Source organism: Apium graveolens, unplaced genomic scaffold (assembly GCF_009905375.1).
Source record: "Apium graveolens cultivar Ventura unplaced genomic scaffold, ASM990537v1 ctg8747, whole genome shotgun sequence".
In the NCBI taxonomy this organism is placed as follows: Eukaryota; Viridiplantae; Streptophyta; class Magnoliopsida; order Apiales; family Apiaceae; genus Apium; species Apium graveolens.
In genome coordinates, this window is record NW_027421438.1 from 58,113 (window position 1) to 75,894 (window position 17,782).

The 17,782-nt window shown below is 34.3% G+C and overlaps 2 protein-coding genes and 1 long non-coding RNA gene across 3 annotated transcripts; 2 read left to right on the forward strand and 1 right to left on the reverse strand.

The window, feature by feature from the left end:
* Positions 1–7,935: 7,935 nt before the first annotated feature.
* On the reverse strand, positions 7,936–9,174 carry LOC141705290 (uncharacterized). The gene is made up of 3 exons (XR_012568286.1): positions 9,090–9,174; positions 8,860–8,969; positions 7,936–8,103 (listed from the first exon to the last, which is right to left on the reverse strand). It is a non-coding gene; the product is annotated as an uncharacterized LOC141705290 (long non-coding RNA).
* Positions 9,175–11,129: 1,955 nt separating this feature from the next.
* Positions 11,130–14,289, forward strand: LOC141705287 (uncharacterized). Its single transcript, XM_074508308.1, has 3 exons — positions 11,130–11,264; positions 11,589–12,178; positions 13,844–14,289. The coding sequence occupies exons 1-3, from the start codon at positions 11,130–11,132 to the stop codon at positions 14,265–14,267; spliced, it is 1,149 nt and encodes a 382-aa protein (XP_074364409.1). The 3' UTR covers positions 14,268–14,289.
* Positions 14,290–15,678: 1,389 nt separating this feature from the next.
* Positions 15,679–16,293, forward strand: LOC141705288 (uncharacterized). The gene has a single exon (XM_074508309.1). The coding sequence runs from the start codon at positions 15,679–15,681 to the stop codon at positions 16,291–16,293; it is 615 nt and encodes a 204-aa protein (XP_074364410.1).
* Positions 16,294–17,782: the final 1,489 nt, after the last annotated feature.

The window sequence follows — 17,782 nt, forward strand, 5'->3', positions numbered from 1 at the left end:
AATATACTTCTTCAAAAATGTTGAGAAACAAGCTAACGAAATGTGATTACAACAGAGTCTAACCAATTTATGAAAAAAACCGGGCTTGGACCATCACATTTTCGGTCAATTTTGAAACCTGGCAACTTTCTCATTGCCAAAAAAAAATGTATTTAGTTTTAAGCTGAAGATGAGTCTAGATTCTTGAAATTTAAGGATCATAACTATTCGTTTTAAAATGATAACTCATGACTAGTTTGCTCCGATATCACAATTTTTTAATATTAATAATATATATGTATGCATTTATAACAATAGTGTTTGATATAGATATAAATTACATGAACATATTATATATGAATTTTGTGCATTCCATTATTATCACAAAAATCAAACTATAAATGTAATGATTATTATCATTCTTTATTTTCATGTTGAAAAATATTTATAATAATGTATAATTAGTTCTTGTTGTTTAGACGACATGTTAAATTGTTAATTAGATAAAATATTAAAACATTCGAGTGAACCATTTCATATAATTACATATTCGAAACCCATATCATTGATTGTAGAAACAAATACATTCACAATTATCTATACATGACTATACGATGTTAACGCGTAAATTTCGTGAAACCCATATCATTGATTCTAGAAACAAATTATAAATATCCACAAATATATTTATACGTAGACATCTTTTTTCATATAGACCTCCATCTTTATGTTGCAATAAAATAATGTTAAAATGAAAGCTCATAACCGTTAAATTTAAATTATTGAGAATATTCACCATGATTTTTATATATATTATTCATTACACCATTTTTTAACAAATTATCATGAGATATAAACTATTGATAGTTGATGATGATGTGTTCAAACTCAATCAAGAATTCTCCAAAATAGGATAACTTATGCATGGTTTGAATACTACGAACATAGTGTTAATATTCAAAAAAATGGATCATACTATAATTGGCGATTTCATACCTATATCTCTGTGTAATGTCTTGATAAAGATTATTACTAAAGTTTTGGCTAATCGTATGAAAGAACGGTTGAGAAGTGTAGTGTCAGATACGTTAAGTGCATTCATGCCAAGAAGATTGATCTCAGATAATATTATAATTTCCTATGAAATTATGGACTACTTAAAAAGAAAGTAAATAAAAAAAGATAGATATTTAGCCCTGAAATTGAACATGAGTAAGGCATATGATCGTATTGAATGGGAATTTGTAAAATGGGATTCTCTCAATGACGGGTTTATCTGGTTCTCAAATGTGTCACTACATCATCTTACTTTATTACCCATGGCGAGTACGGGGTGGATTATATATATCCGAGCAAAGGCATACGTCAGGGAGATCCCCTGTCTCCCTACTTATTCATTATCTGTGCTGAAGGACTATCTGCACTACTAAGAAAATACGAGGCTAATCAGTGATTGTATGGAATAAAAATCTGTAGAAGGGAGCCTATTATTTTTCATATGTATTTCACCGATGACAATTATTTTTACTTCAAAATGGATACAACAGAGGCAAGTAAGGTTTTGTAGCTGCTTGACATTTGAGAATGTTTCGGGTCAAAAAGTGAACAAAGGCAAGTCCTCTATCTCTTTTAGTGCAAATGTAATAGACTACAACAGATAAATGATATGTAAGATATTACAAATGTAGGAGGCTGATGAACGCAGTAGCTACCTGGGACTGGCTAATATTATTGGTAGTAATAAGACAACCATCTTGGATTTTTCGAAGAAAAATTTGAGGAATCGTATAAAAAGTTGGGATGGTAGAAGTATATCGAGGTCTGGAATAGTGCTATTGGTGAAGTTTGTATCTCAGTCGTTGCCCGTTTATGCAATGATTGTATTTCTACTTTCTCTAGATATTACAAGAGAAATTGAGAAATGTTTAACCAAATTTTGGTGGAAAACGGCCAAGACTCAAATGACAAACAAGTCTACACTATGCTGGATGGCTTGAAATATAATGGCCAGGCATATATCAATTGTTGGCCTTGGATTTAAAAATTTCAGAGAATATAATATTTCGATGCTAGGAAAGCAATACTGGCAATTTATTATTAATCCAAATAGTCTAGTTTCAAGATTTTACAAGGCACGCTACTTTACTGGTACTGATTTCATAAACTCGACACTGGGATACAACTTTTGGGATACAACTTGAGTTTCATTTGGAGCAGTATAGTTGAAGTAAAATTGATGTTTCTAGATTGGTGTGCGATGAAGAATAAGAAGTGGAGAAATCATTAAAATTCTAGGACCACCTTGGTTAATGGCATATGACAATCCATACATAACTTCAACTTCACAGGCCTTTAAGAACGCGACATTGAGTTCCTTATTTTGTATGAACAGAAAGGAGTAAGACATGAAGGTTATTACTGATATATTTAATACGCGGGATCAGAAATGCATCGTTAGAACTTCTCTACAAGGGTCAAATGAGAAAGATAACATTTTCTGGAAATTGGAGGATTCAGGCGAATATTCAGTCAAGAGTGCCTACCTATTATCATAATCTCAGAAAGGGGAATGGAGTTCAGATTAAGCAAATGGTATTTGGAAGGATCTATCACTACTTGAAAAATGCCCTTAGACATCAGTTATAAACCGATGTCTTTTTTTTTTTTTCAAACCGATATCTTCGAATGTGTAGAGAAAGGTAGGGGTCTTTAACATCGGTTTTAGCCGCTGTTAAAGATGTACATAAACATCGGTTTTCTTAGCAAACTGATGTATAATTAGCCTTTTTATAATAACATGTTAAAACTAGATTGTGAAAAATGGTAAATAGGAGGTTAAGAAGCACTATAAACATATAACAAGGAAGAACATTAAACTGATAGACATCAGATTCTAAAAAAAATGATGTCTTACTTTGTATAGTACATCGGTTGTTACATAGAACCGATATTAAAAATGGCATATCACATCAATTTCAATTAGGTTAGCGATGTTAAATATGACATATCACATCGATTTCACTTAGGTTAGTGATATGAAATTTCCTATTTACATCAGTTGGTTAATAATTAAATGATGTTATATCTATCCAAGATACATCGTACTCTTTAATTAAAATAAAAGCTATTTCAATAAAAAACAATCTTAAACGAGAACAAATATATACCAAAAAACTTTTATATCAGAACATACTTCTATATCTACATCTACATCAACATAAAAAACTATCTACTTACAATCACATTCCTAACCTATCTAGCTCACTAAAGCCGCATTTCTCAAGCAATTCTCCCCGGATGGATATGTTGCTGAACCATAAATAGTATCAGCTGAAGCAAAATTGGTAGCATCACGTACAACTCCCTCTTGAGCTTGTCTTTATAATCAACAAAGTATAGACATGAAGCGAATGCTGATAAATGACAAGTATAAGAATATATTACAAATTATTTACTTCACAAATGTCGGACATATATTTAGAAGATAAGTCTGGTATTAGTCACTGACCGCATACGAATACATGATTACTTGCTTTAGCTAGTTTCTTATTTATAGATAATTTCCTAAATATTAAATCTTAAACACCACCGAACTGTCAGCTTAACTGTTTATAGGATACATTAAAAATGATTTAGTAGCAACATTCTTGCAGATGGACGATGACAAGCTAATTTCCCAAATATAGTTGTTTGAGAAAAGAGACAGTGAGAGATGAGAGAGAAGAGAGACTGAGAGAGAGAATGAGAGACGAGTCAGTGAGAGAGAAGAGAGAAGAGAGAATGGGAGAGAGAGAGAAGAGAGAATGAGAGAGAGAGAGAGAAAAGAGAGAATGAGAGAGGGGGGAAACGATTTTGGTTAAGGGGGGAAACGGAGAATAATATTATTGGTTAAGGGGGAATTTTTTGGTGTATTAACGAGTGAAAGAAAGAAGCGGGCCTTTTTTTTTAAAACGATTATAGACATCGGTTGGTTATGAGACCGATATCTTACAACATCTTTAACATCAGTTTTGAAGCGACCGATGGTAAAACTGCTTTTAACATCGATGACATTTCTAACCGATGTTAAAGGGGTGATGTCGTAGGCACTATTTCTAGTAGTGTATGGCGTATCAAAGCACCTACCAAGTGTTTAAATTTGGTCTGGTGTGCCCTTTCAGAATGCTTGCTAACATTGACACAACTACAAATGAAGCATGTCCCGATTCAAGTGCTTTTTCCGGTGTACAATATCCAAATTGAGACAATTATCCATTATCTCGTAACATGCTCGTTTGTAACACAATGTTATTTTCTCTTAATTTCCCAGTTTCAGTGGGATGCAGAGGTGAATTTTATGACATGGTTGGAACTACTGCCGAAACTGTTAATTTACGCTGGAGTATTTGAAGGTCGCGTAATGACAAGGTTTGTAACAAACGATCAACAACACAAACGATCAACAATGGTTAAAAAATTTCTTGCTTCAACAAGGAAGTATCTTACACAATGACAGAAATCCCAAGGTAGATTCTATAAAGCTCCTCTCTAACCACAAGTTGAGCGGGATGGAACAACGAACTGGTTTAAACCTTTAACACATAAAGTTACGATATCAGTTGATACAACGGTTTTTGAAGATCGTGGAGGAGTTAGCTTGGTCTAGTCACTCGTGATTCTGATGGTCTCCTCATTGAAGCCAAAGCTCTATTCCGCCCACATTTGGCCTCTCCGGTTCTTGCAGAGGCAATGACAGTCAAAAAAGTTTTAAGATAAGGTGATAGTACTCAAGGTGAGCGTATCATTGTGAAATTTGACTGTCTAGCTAGTTGTGGTGCAGGCAATCAAGAGTCTAACACCTATGAAGTCACATTTTTTTTAGGTTATCAATGATTGTCGTTGGCTCATGAAATGACTCAACAAAGTTTCTTTGTTTATTGTAAAACGATCTGCAAATATGGTCTCTCATAACCTTGCTAGGGAATCATATACATACTCAGATCATATATTTGATATGAGTTTTATTCCTATTTAAATCCATAATTGTATTGAGAAAGATTTACGTTATTAATATAATCAACAGTTTTTTTAAAGAAATCACCCCGTTTATGTTATATAAATCCAATACTCCACTTTTTTAACAAATATAAACTATTCAGTATAATCACCACATGCTGATTCATGTTAATACAAACATACTTATTTTTAGCGGCACGTAAAGTTCACCTTTTACCACAACCTCTTCTTCTACCGGTGTGCTCACTTGTAATATATACTTGTAATCTTCTAATAATTATATATAATTTGTAAGAACCATTTAATCCATATTTTCAACATTTTACAAATACCCATCATTTTAATTTTTACATATATAAATAATTTATATATTCATATATATCAGATCAAATTTCACAATTTATTTTTTTGTATGTAAATTTTTTTAATTTAATAAAATGTAAAACAATGATTTTTTATTTACAATAATTAATTAGATATGAAATAATTTGTTTTCGCATCTTATGATCTCATCTCTTCATTTTAACTAGTTTATAGCCCGTGCTTTGCACACGGGTATTTCAAAAATTATTTAATAAAATAAATAAATAAATTTATAATTAAAATTGAATAATATAATTCTGAAAGATTAAGTTATCTATATAATAAGTGTATTGCATCTGCATATTATGATAAATTTATTTAAGAACTACTTTCGTTACATAAGTTATTTTTATTTTATATATTTTATGAAATTATTTCTATAAATAGATCTGTCAAAATTTAAAGTTTAGTTCAAATTTATATTAAAAACTTACCATAAAATAACATAATTCATATTTAAAATTGTATTGCAAAGTTTCTATAATTAAAATGGGTCATAATAAATATATGGATCTTTTATAAACCTAATATGGATACCAAACCTAAAAATGGATAGTCCACTGGGTCATATTAAAAAAATTATATCCGAACCAAAATATGGATACCAAACCTTAGGAAAGGGTTATCCAGCAATTTATAATATATAGATTTGGGCTTGCAAGAAAGTACACCATTAGCCCATTCCTATTATGGGCTTGCAAGTGCAAAACGTGATGGAAACATGTGCTTGCACTCCAACATTACCTGAAAATGAAATACCGCTCGTGTGTACTAATTTTCAATGAACTCGAATATTTTTAAGTGATTAAATCACATATTTCTTTTTTCATCAAAAATTTTTTAAATAAAAAAGTGCCATACTTTTCAATTCACATATTCACATAAAAAAGTATATATTTTATGTTTGTTATGCGTGAATATTAATGAGTAAAATATTTATTATACCGATCACAAAAATTTGCATTAAATTCACAATACAAATATGCATACACGATGATAGTTGTCATCAACTTTTCATGTACAAATTCATCATTTTCCGTTTTATGTTGCAATAAGGTTGAAATGGATCGTAACTATAAGATGTAAACTTATAAAAATTCTAATCAGAATTTAATGTTGTCTATTATTTAAACATGTAGACATTTTTTTATAACAAAATAGATGAGATATGGAAGTAAATTAATTGTTACTACATGAACTAATCTGTGAAAGAGTTTTATACTTTTGATTTGTACTGATTGATAATATTAAATTTATTTAGCAAATAACAAGCGTTGCAAATCAAAACAGATACATAAATATGGTCGATACGAAAATAGTTAAGATATAATGAAAATCTCTTTTTCTTTATTTATGTTAGTGACATTGAAATATGAAAATTGAAAGATATAGAATTATATCCAATCTCTTTTCCAATATCAATTAAGATGAACTTTCTACATTTATATAAATTATATCAGTTAAAATTTTATACAGTTAATCGTAAAATGATAGCTAAACTTTATATCGTAACTTGGTCTTAGTTGTACTGGTAAGCTATATGATATTTAAACTATTACTTTTACAAGCACATTTTTAATTTCTTTTAATTAGACGTACCGGTCTGATGCATGCAACTCGACTAATTCTACAAAGATATTATTAGAAATAGGAAAAGGTAAATATTATCATGTATTTTTGAACAATTAGTAAATAAAATAAATTATGTATATAAAGATGTCAACGAACCAAGCTGTCCATCAGAAGGGGTGCTAAAGAGCGTTAGATGAGTCGCGGCACGGAACACCCGAAAATGGATGGGCCCAAAATCTTAAAATAATATATATGCTTACGAGCGACAATGTCGCATTAAGGACGAAATGGACTTATTTTGAGGACAATCGCACGTAAACTTTGGAATAAAGCGGACATCGAAGTTCGAAGATGTTTTAGATGATATAGCTACAAAATTTGCGAAATAACCTCTGTTATTTTTTATCTCCTTATTTGCAACCGACCACCCACCTCAACCGCCGCCGCCTCTCTCCCATTTTCTCCGGCAAGCTGATAGATCTATAAGCTTCTCGTAATGCGTGTCATGTTCTTCTGCTGGATAACCAACTACTCTGCAACCATTTAAGTTTCTTCATAACCCGATTTCTTCAACTTTGACCCGATTTTCTCCGATTTTGACTGTTTTTCTCGAAAAAACGTTTTATCCGGCGATTATGCAAAATCAGGTCGGTAGGAGGCCGATCAGCGATTACTCGGCCGATTAATCGGAGTAATCGGTAGGAGGCCGATCATGCAGTATATTATATTTCTAGTGATTTTTTCATAAATACACAAGTTAGCAGAAAATATTTGTAAAAATATGGATTAACCTCATATGCAACCTCATATGTAACCGTTGCAAAATCATATGCAACCTCGTATATAATCCGCGTCCGTATTTTTACAAATATTTTGCTAAAAGTGGTATTTTTGGTAAATTCCCTATTTTTTAATTAATTGATCATAAGGAAAGTTTATATACATGCTTATTAGAGGTTGAACACAAAAACATCATATCCTCACTTTTTACCTTTTAGTTTTGGCTGAATTGGCCAAAATGCTGCATATTCTTAATACACACGTATTTAAAACTGATCAAATCAGCCTACTAGATTATATATGTCGAATTAATATATATAATTGGCAGTCGAGTAATGAAATTTTATACATATCGTACATCCAAAACTCTGATGTGATCATGCCGTACTATATGTTTTCAGAAAATTCCATTTCCTGAAAAAAGAAATGCAAAGGTGTGTCAAAGAAAGCACAAAATTTGGTTTTGAAGCAAATGTCAGTTCAGCAAATCAAATACAAAGATTCAGCATTCTGCAGCTACCTAAATACTTTTAACCTGTGATTATCACTCCGTTGAAGCCAAAATCTAACAACTTGCAGTGCCAGAAACAATATCTATGACCGGAAAACTAGTCCTATAGATTAAGAGAGAAATTTTATCATAATAACAATACTGCTTCTTAATCAATGGTTAGTAAAGATAAGAATGATTACTTTGAATGTCTACCGCCCTAACAACTCTTTTTAGCTTCACTCAGTCATTCGTGATGAGAAGTGATACTTTGACAGTTTTTATTGTGGTGCACTGTGGCCAATTCCTAGAAGTATTAAAGGCTTATTTACACTGGAGGACTAGAGTTCTGTAGCCTAAACTTGAAACTATATGGATACATTCAGAATACAACTGTGAGGCCTTGCAAGTTACTTCTATATGTATACAATACTACTAATATTATCCCCTAAATAAGTACCAAGGAAGTTTGTTATAAAGTGTAGCTTAGCATCTTATGCAACTTTCTTAGTCCCAATTGACACAGATAATACTCTCCGAGTTATCAATGATAGATCAAACTTTTAGTCATTTCCCTACATGAACACAGCTTAATGTGCAGGCACAGCTTAAACAGAAAGGTAGCCAGAGACTTAATAGAAAGACTTAATTCAAAGCAATATAAAGACGAGATATCCTACCTCTGAGCATATTGGACATGTAGTACTCCTTTCCATCCACTCATAGATACAACCGAGGTGAAAATTGTGGTTGCATTTCGAAGTTATCTTGGGATTTTCATCAGTATATTCTGTAATCAATTAGGGCAGAGCTTTAGCAAGTGATGTTTTCATATAGAATTAAAATAAAAACCATACTACAGTTTACATACTATATATGTCAATTCGGTTAACAGAAAAAATAGAAGTACCTTCAAGGCATGTAGGGCATTCAACTTCGTCTCTCGTTAAACAAAAGTAGTCTTTATGATTAGTCTTGACTATTTCAGTTAATACTTTTGCAGGGGATGTAGAATAACCCGCTTTAGTTATATTGTTCTTTGAAAATTCGCCTGCTTTATCTTTGCCTTCACTACACAGGTCCACTTTATCTTTGCTTTTACCACTGCAATTGAGTTGCACATTGTTTCCCTCCGTTAGCCCATGCTCCGATTGCAAAGGACTCAAACCTTTGCCATTTTCTGGGACAGCAACATGCCCCTGCAATTCACGATTTCTGGAGCTTGAACTATTTTGTAATAATGTACCTTGTGGCGTATTAGTGCCAACTGCAGTAGCTGCGATATATGTCCCCTTCACTTGCACATTGTGTCCTACAGGTGGCCCATGCTCCAATTGCAAAGGACCCAAGCCTGCGCCACTTCTCCTGACAGCAACATAACCTTGCAATTCAAGATTTCCAGAGCTCGAACTATTTTCTATAAATGCATTTTGAGGCATGTTAGTGCAAACTCCTGTAGTGGCAATATATGCCCCTTGGGAAGATGCAGGGCTAGTTCGCGATCCAGAATTACTGGATACAACTCCATACTGTAAAAAAATCACTTAAATGTCAATGCCAGATTACTTCTCAGAATTAAATAAATCAAAATTTAAATAATACTCATCCAACCCCTCAATCAAACAACTAAACAATTCCAATGCCAGACATTAGGCAAACTGCTCTGATCAAAACACAAAAAACTTCATCGAAAGTGAACGATTTAGCAAACTCACCCTGGTGTTAAAAAATTGTGTCAAGTGGCTGAAAGGCGCAGAATTTTGTTTATTCCAAACATCCCCCTCAGTCTGGTTATTCAAAACAGCCACCTCATCATTTTCCTCTTCGTTCGGGACTCGAAAACAACTACAAAAGCATCCCATAATGCAGAGCACCACACTTCCTTCCTCAATTTAACATAGACCTGTACAGATTATGAGTCAGTTTTATCTATAAAGACTAATTCTATGAAATAGTCATACAAACATACTAAAAACACCTATTGTTTCTCAAAAAAACTAAGATAGATTCTACAAAAAACACCCTATTGTTTCTCAAAATTACACTTGGACATAATCACATAGTTAAAAGTTTCTCAGTGATTTGCTATTCAACAAGGAATTGCGAAAATTATCAAGACAATAAATATATTATTAACATAAAACTAAAATCAAGACAATCTATTCATCAGTTTTTAATGAAAAAAAAAATATTAAGAATTATTTGAAACTAATGAGATCAGCAAAGAAAACTACAACGTAGACTTAAACCTGACGGAGTCAATATTATCTTCGTATTTATATAGTGCTATAAATTATTATATTAATCTCACAAAAAAATTATTATGTACGATAAGTGTATTTAAGTGATGATTTTTAACCTTCATATATCCAGTTTATAAGCATCTAATTATAGTCCCATACCTATTTTATTCTAGTCTCTGTTTGGTATTGCTGTTGCAGACAGTTACAGTTTTTAATAAAAAACTGTCAAAAAGGTGTTTGGTAAATTCTAAAAGCTGTTGTCTGGAAAAGCACTTTTGGTCTAAAAGCTGCTATTAGCAAAAATATGTCACCATGCTTTTGAAAAAAGCTGCTTTCAGCTTTTGCAGGAAGTAGCTATCAGTTTTACCATCAAACATTCTCAAAAATATTATTTTTATATATTATATCTCATAATATGTATAAATTAAAAATAATTACCAAACAGTCATCTAATTTTCCTGACAGCATTTTTTCTCACAGCACAACAGTTTTGAAGAGCACTCTCAAACAGAGCCTAGGTCACGATTAGCATTCGTGGTTATCTTGAATCAGTATTAAAAATTTAAATGATTTGTAATTTAAAAATAAAAAAATTACCTTCCAATGGGCCATGAAATATCTAAAAGCCCATATCATGACAAAAAATTATATACTCGCAACGGTGGGTGATCATATACGTGCAACACAAGCTATTCATTCATTCAAACATGGGTGTGGATTACTACAAAATTCTTCAAATCGATCGAAGCGCTAACGATGATGATCTTAAAAAGGCTTATCTTAAGCTTGGTTTGATGGAGTTTGATGACTCTAAATTCAAAATTCTTTCTGATGCTTTTGACGTATGTATGCAAAATTGCAAACTCCAATCTTTTTACTTACTTCTCGTTTTAATCTTGACACTTGTGTAATTTAATCGGGTGTGCACATATCGGTTCAATTTATTATTGATTTTTAGTGCACGTGTGTTTTTTTCAAAACCCACGTTTGATTTTAAGCTTATTGATTAATGCCTTATGATATATGTGTGCTCATGATATATATATATATATATATATATATATATGCAAGTTCACATCTTTTTCATACCCAATTGTTTTATTTACTATTTAGTGAATAGTGATTTAATCTTGACCATTGTGTATGTATAATGTTATTTTTCCCAGGTTTTGAGTGATCCCCAGAAGAGAGCTGTTTATGACCTTGAACTTAATGGTGATGAGGAAGGGTTAATAGCTCAGGTACCATCTCTAGGTGATGGTTCTGATAAGTACAGGTCTAATCATCGTAGTTCTTATGGTATAGGATTAAAAGGTCAGGTGCCACCACGAGGTGTTGGTTCCGATGAGCCTAATATGTACAGGTCTAATCGTCGTAGTCCTTATGGTATAGGGTTAAAAAGTCAGGTGCCAGCACAAAGTGTTGGTTTAGATTGGCCTAATATGTACAGGTTTAATCGTTGGAGTCCTTATGGTATAGGTTCAAAAGGTCAGGTGCCACCACGAGGTGCTAGTTCTGATAGGCCTAATATATACTCGTCTAGTGGTCGTAGTACTTATGGTGTCTTCCAAGAGTTCTTTGGATCTTCATGGTCGTTTGGAGGAATGGAGGACGACATGGGTGATTTCTCTGGGAGTCTGCCAAAGCAAAAAGAGGCAGCGATAGAGAGGACATTGCCTTGTAGTCTTGAGGATTTGTACTTTGGAACTACTAAGAAGATGAAGATATCAAGGAATGTCGCTGATGATGGTACCGGGTAAGCTTATTAGTCCGTTAAAGTATGTACCTTTTGTATGATCTGGATGTTTAATTTTTATGGTGTTAAATATCTCTTCATCCACTGATTGACTTGCATTGTTTAGAGCGTTTGCTAATTTACCGGCAGTTAATATTATTATGTTTAAATCTTTTATTTATGGAATCATCATTGAACTTACGAGTTGTTGATTCTTTTAAATTTGTTTTCTGTTTTAGCTTCTTAGTTATTAAATTTGACTTCCTTTCATCAATTGCTCCCCCTGTTTAATTTGAGAACATGTACTCGGATATTTGAGTTGTTCCTGTCGGGATAGCAGTGTCTAGTGGAGTCTAGCCGTAAATATGTACCTTATTCCTGATACTTGTAGCATATTTACTTGCTATGTTTCAGCGGAGTTGCCTGCATTACACTTGGCACTGTGAATTTAAATGTGAACTGTGTATGTATAGGGGAATCGTTGTGAGACATAGAACTTGATTACTTAGAAGACGCTTGAAACTAATGAAAAAACAACCACCTAATATTTGAGTAATTAATCCAAAAGCTACAGACTATTCTCCCTGATTTAAGGCATATCTCCTCTAGCAATGCCAATTGTAGGACCACCTCTTCAACATAAAAAAACCCTCTGTCAATTTGGTATCATACACCATGTATGCTTGATCTTTCCATAGCTTGCTCTTTTGTCAGCCCGGCCAAATTTACTCCTTCTACGATTGGTCAAGTTATTTTCCTGCTGCAATCCCCTTCTTGGATAACTGAAACCAGGTGTCCAGGTTATTCAGGAGCTCCTAGGCAAGTTTTGCCATAAGCAAACCATTCTCAGACATCTTCACTATTTTGTCCAGAGCATTAGATGGCTGACCATTTTTATCTATGATCTGAATAGGTTTTTGAGACATAAGTCCATTTGATTTCAAGTTAGCTACGGATTAATTTGTGCCCTTTAGCTTATAACTCCCCTGACCTTTGATAAAGACGCCCTTTTCATGTGGTTTTTTGTTTCCTTTTGCCGGGCCTGGATTCTTTGGGGAACCATTAGGTCTGGGGAAACTCAGATTGGGTGTTGGCAAGAAAGCTTCTTGCACTTGCATTCATGTTTCTGGGAATATGTAGCTAGGAGTTCAACCTCATAAACTCTGTTTGATAGCTCTGCAGAGAAGGGTAGTAATCTTCTTCAACTAAAATCATATTCGAGAGTGCAAGAGTTGGATGATCCTCAGTAATCTCAAGTAAGCTAATATTATAAGTTAGACTGTAGCAATGATGCTAACATAGAATATCAATCACAATTAATACAACAGGTACAGTCTTAATTTTAAATGTATAGTGGTTATCCTACGAATTACATGACCTATAAATTGAAAGTAAATTATAGGCATACCTAGACACTTAAAATGTATTAAATAAAGAAGATTTCTGAACTTAATAATAAATCATATTATTAAATCAAGTGTTGTCAAGAAAAAAAATTACACTGAATCTTTCCTTACGAAGAACAAAGCAACTCTATTCCCCTCCCTCCTAGATTCTGGCAACTGCCATTTCTTTTCTCTTTATGCTAAAATGACTGTTCTCAGTTGCCCTGTATAACTGGAATCTGCATATTAGTAGTGATGGACACATTTAATTGCCTTGTCTTTCATGATTTTCATTATGCAGGAGACCAGCCAGAAAGGAGGAGATCCTTATGATTGAGATCAAGCCCGGTTGGAAGAAGGGGACAAAAATTACTTTTTCAGAGAAAGGGGACCAAAAACCTGGTGTTATACCCTCCGATCTTGTTTTCATAATTGATGAAAAGCCTCATAGCGTCTTCAAGAGGGTTGGACAAGATCTCATTGCCACTCAAAAGATCTCTTTGACAGAAGCATCGGCAGGTTACATTGCACATCTTGATACCCTTGACGGCCGTAGTTTAATGCTAGCGTTTGGTTCCGGTGTCAGTCCACCCTATGAAGAAGTTATTAAAGGAGAAGGAATGCCTTTCTCTAAGGAACCTACTAGAAAAGGCAACTTGATAATCAAGTTTGACATTGAGGAAGCAGAGGCAGCTTTAGACCTTCCGGATGTGGAGGCCTTCTAAAACATAAATAGAAACATATTACATTTCATAACATTTATTGTGTAAGTTTTTTTTCAGCCGTTCCCTGCACAAATTCTGTTTGTATAGCAGAGTTTTTAACATTTTATGTATCAGGACGCTATTCTGCTGTTCAAGACACAGAGATTTGCATGTACTAATCAGTTGTTGCCCTTTAGGAACTTGTTGCTTGCCACTGCTCAAGTTTCTATCCCTTTTGGAAGATCATATTTTACTGAAAAAATTCAATTCAGAGACTGCGCCAGAGATATTTCATAGTATCTTTATTTCCATATGAAGAATGCCTTTCCCATGAAAAATGGAAATCAAGAGATAGTTGTACAAGTTCAGTGCTATCTGATAATATGATGGATAAAGTATTAACATAATAAGATGGAGAAAAAAATCATGCTGACTAAATTCAATTAAGAGAAGATTTCTTTACAATCCTCTGTGCTAGAGGTTATTCAAATCAAATTCAAAATTATAATCAATAATTATACTTTCTTTATCTATCAGCTGCCTTGCCAGAAGTTTTCCAGAAGTAAACTTGCAATGGATAAAATCTGTGCAACTCTATCTATCAAAATAAAACTAGGGGATATAATACTAGCCTCACTATAGTTTAAGTTTGCTTCCCTATCTTATTATTGATGGTAAACAAAAGTTATCAAATTCAATCTACAAACTAAAATAACGAGTTTGTTAATATTAGTTAATATAATTTACCCCATGTCTGATCCATGACTAGTTGGAATTCCAATAACATGACTTAATTTATTTCACAAGTAAGCAATTTTGATCGATATGTACATCATCGTTTTCACCTTGATCAATAATAGAAATACTATTGCGATTTTTGTTGGTTTTAATTAAATTTGGTTTTTATTTTTGAAGTTTGTATTTTAAATAAATCAGCTGTTAAGTCAGGACTGCAGTTAAGGCTTAGTTAGGTGTTTGTTTCCTGTTTTATAGGATCGTGGAGTAGTAGATGAAGAGTAGGAATGTAGTCGCTATTTTGTAGGAACCAGTAACTCTTGTTTCTGTTTAAGTACTTCTTGTAATCTCTAGTTCTGAATAAGAAGCTGAGTATCATATTGAACTCTTCAGATATATCTATTTGTGTTAAAGAGTTCAAATATATAGTCCTGATTCTTCATTTGGTATCAGAGCTCATATATTCAGAGTACTCTCGAGACAGCACTGTAAGATGGATAACGGGAATAACAAAGGTGGATCGTTCGGGCTAACTTACCCAATGTTGGCCAAGGGAAATTACACGGCGTGGGATTTAAAAATGAGGGTGTTTATGCAGGCCCAGGGAGTTTGGACTGCGATAGAAGCGCCTGACCCCAAAGATGAGAAGAGTGACAAGATTGCCTTGGCCATGATTTATTAGGGCATACCTGAAGACATGTTATTATCCATCGCTGAAAAGAAAACAGCCAAAGAGGGGTGGGAAGCCATTAAAGTCATGTGCCAGGGAGCTGATCGTGTAAAGAAGGCCAGAGTGCAGACATTTAAGGCGGAGTTCGAGACTTTACGGATGAATGATGGTGAGCAACTTGATGACTTTTATATGAAGCTTAATGGTCTGGTGTCTACCATTCGAGCTTTAGGAGAGGAAATACACGAATCATATGTTGTTAAGAAATTGCTTCGAGCGGTTCCGTCCAAATTTCTCCAAATAGCTTCAATAATCGAGCAGTTTGGAGATTTAGAGAAAATGACAGTTGAAGAGACCGTTGGTTCACTTCAATCTCATGAGGAAAGATTGAAAGGGCAGAATGAGACAACAGGGAGTAAGTTACTTTTGACAGAGGAGGAGTGGTCCAGGCGTGAGAAAAATGACACTAAACTTTTACTCACACGGGAGGACTGGCTGAAGCGTACAGGCAACACAGATGGGACTAACAATTGGCGAGGTGGTCGTGGTTTCAAAGGCACGAGCCGAGACAAAAGCACTGTGAGGTGTTTCAATTGTAATATGTCGGGGCATTATGCTGTAGATTGCAGGAGGCCTCGTTGAGAAAGAAATCAAAAGTCTGAAGCAAATCTGGTGGAAATTAAAGATGACGAGCCTGCATTATTGTTGTCTGAGCTAGATGAAACTAAGACACAAATGGTGTTGCTGAACGAGGAGAAAGTAATCCCGAGATTGGAAAAAAACCCAATAGCGAAGAGAACATCACAAGTATGGTACTTGGACAATGGAGCTAGAAATCATATGACCGGGGATAAAACAAAATTCTCGACGATGGATGAAGGAATAACAGGTGAGGTAAAGTTTGGAGATGGGTCAACCGTGAATATAAAAGGGAAAGGGTCAATCACTTTTAAGTGTAAAAATGGAGAAGAAAGAATATTTGCTAATGTATTCTATATTTCATGCCTCTGCAACAATATTATAATTCTTGGACAGATGTCGGAAGAAGGTAACAAGGTGGTAATGCTTGGTGATCTATTGTGGGTTTATGAGAAAGATGGGAGGGCGTTGATGAAAGTTAAGAGGTTTGTGAATTGGCTGTATAAAATTATGCTGGAAGAGTCATCAGGTGTCTGTTTATTTACACAGAATACAAAGATGGAAGAAGACTCATGGCTATAGCACTGTCGCCTAGGCCATGTCAATTTTAACGCAATGTCCATCATGAAGGAAAATGATATGGTTGTAGGTTTACCCAGATTGCTTCAACCTACTGAAGTATGCAAGGGATGTCTCATGGCAAAGCAAACACGGACTCCGTTTCCCTCTCAGTCAAGCTATGCATCTAGCAAAGGGTTAGAGCTGGTCCACGGTGACTTATGCGGACCAATCTCTCCACCAACCCCATCTGGAGAGAGGTACTTCTTACTTTTAGTTGATGATTTTAGTCGTATGATGTGGGTCTTCTTTATGTCAACAAAAGATGAAGCTTTTGAAGGTTTTAAAAAATTTAAAGCACTGGCTGAAAATGAGTCAGACAAGAAAATTAAAACTCATCGTACTGATAGAGGTGTTGAGTTCTGTTCCCTGGAATTTAAAAAATTCTGTGAAGATGCTGGAATTTTTAGGCAATATACTGCTCCTTATTCTCCACAACAGAATGGTGTGGTGGAACGAAGAAATAGAACAGTTGTAGCCATGACACTAAGTTTTTTAAAGGAGAAGGGCGTACCGTCAGAATTCTGCGGGGAAGCTGTAAGGCACCCAATATATGTGCTAAACAGATTGCCTACACGAGCCTTGTCAAGCCACAGACCCTATGAAGCTTGGACAGGGCGTAAACCTGATATCTCTCATCTCAGAGTGTTTGGTTGTTGTGTGTATATGAAGGTACCATCGGTGCATACTCAAAATTGGATGATCGCAGTCAATATGTTGTGTACCTTGGACGGGAACCCGACATAAAAGCCCATCGTCTGTATGACCCAGACAAAAAGAAGGTGTCTGTGAGCAGAGATGTAAAGTTCGTAGAGTCAAAATCGTGGGCTTGGAACATCGTGGGCAAAACAAATGAAGCCTACTATCGACACGC

Excerpts from the sequence above, each read along its gene's own strand:
- LOC141705287 (XM_074508308.1), top strand. The coding sequence starts at position 11,130 with ATGGGTGTGGATTACTACAAAATTCTTCAAATCGATCGAAGCGCTAAC. Across the intron at positions 11,265-11,588 it reads TTCTTTCTGATGCTTTTGAC|GTTTTGAGTGATCCCCAGAA; the intron begins GTATGTATGCAA and ends TATTTTTCCCAG. Across the intron at positions 12,179-13,843 it reads GTCGCTGATGATGGTACCGG|GAGACCAGCCAGAAAGGAGG; the intron begins GTAAGCTTATTA and ends TTCATTATGCAG.
- LOC141705288 (XM_074508309.1), top strand. The coding sequence starts at position 15,679 with ATGTTATTATCCATCGCTGAAAAGAAAACAGCCAAAGAGGGGTGGGAA.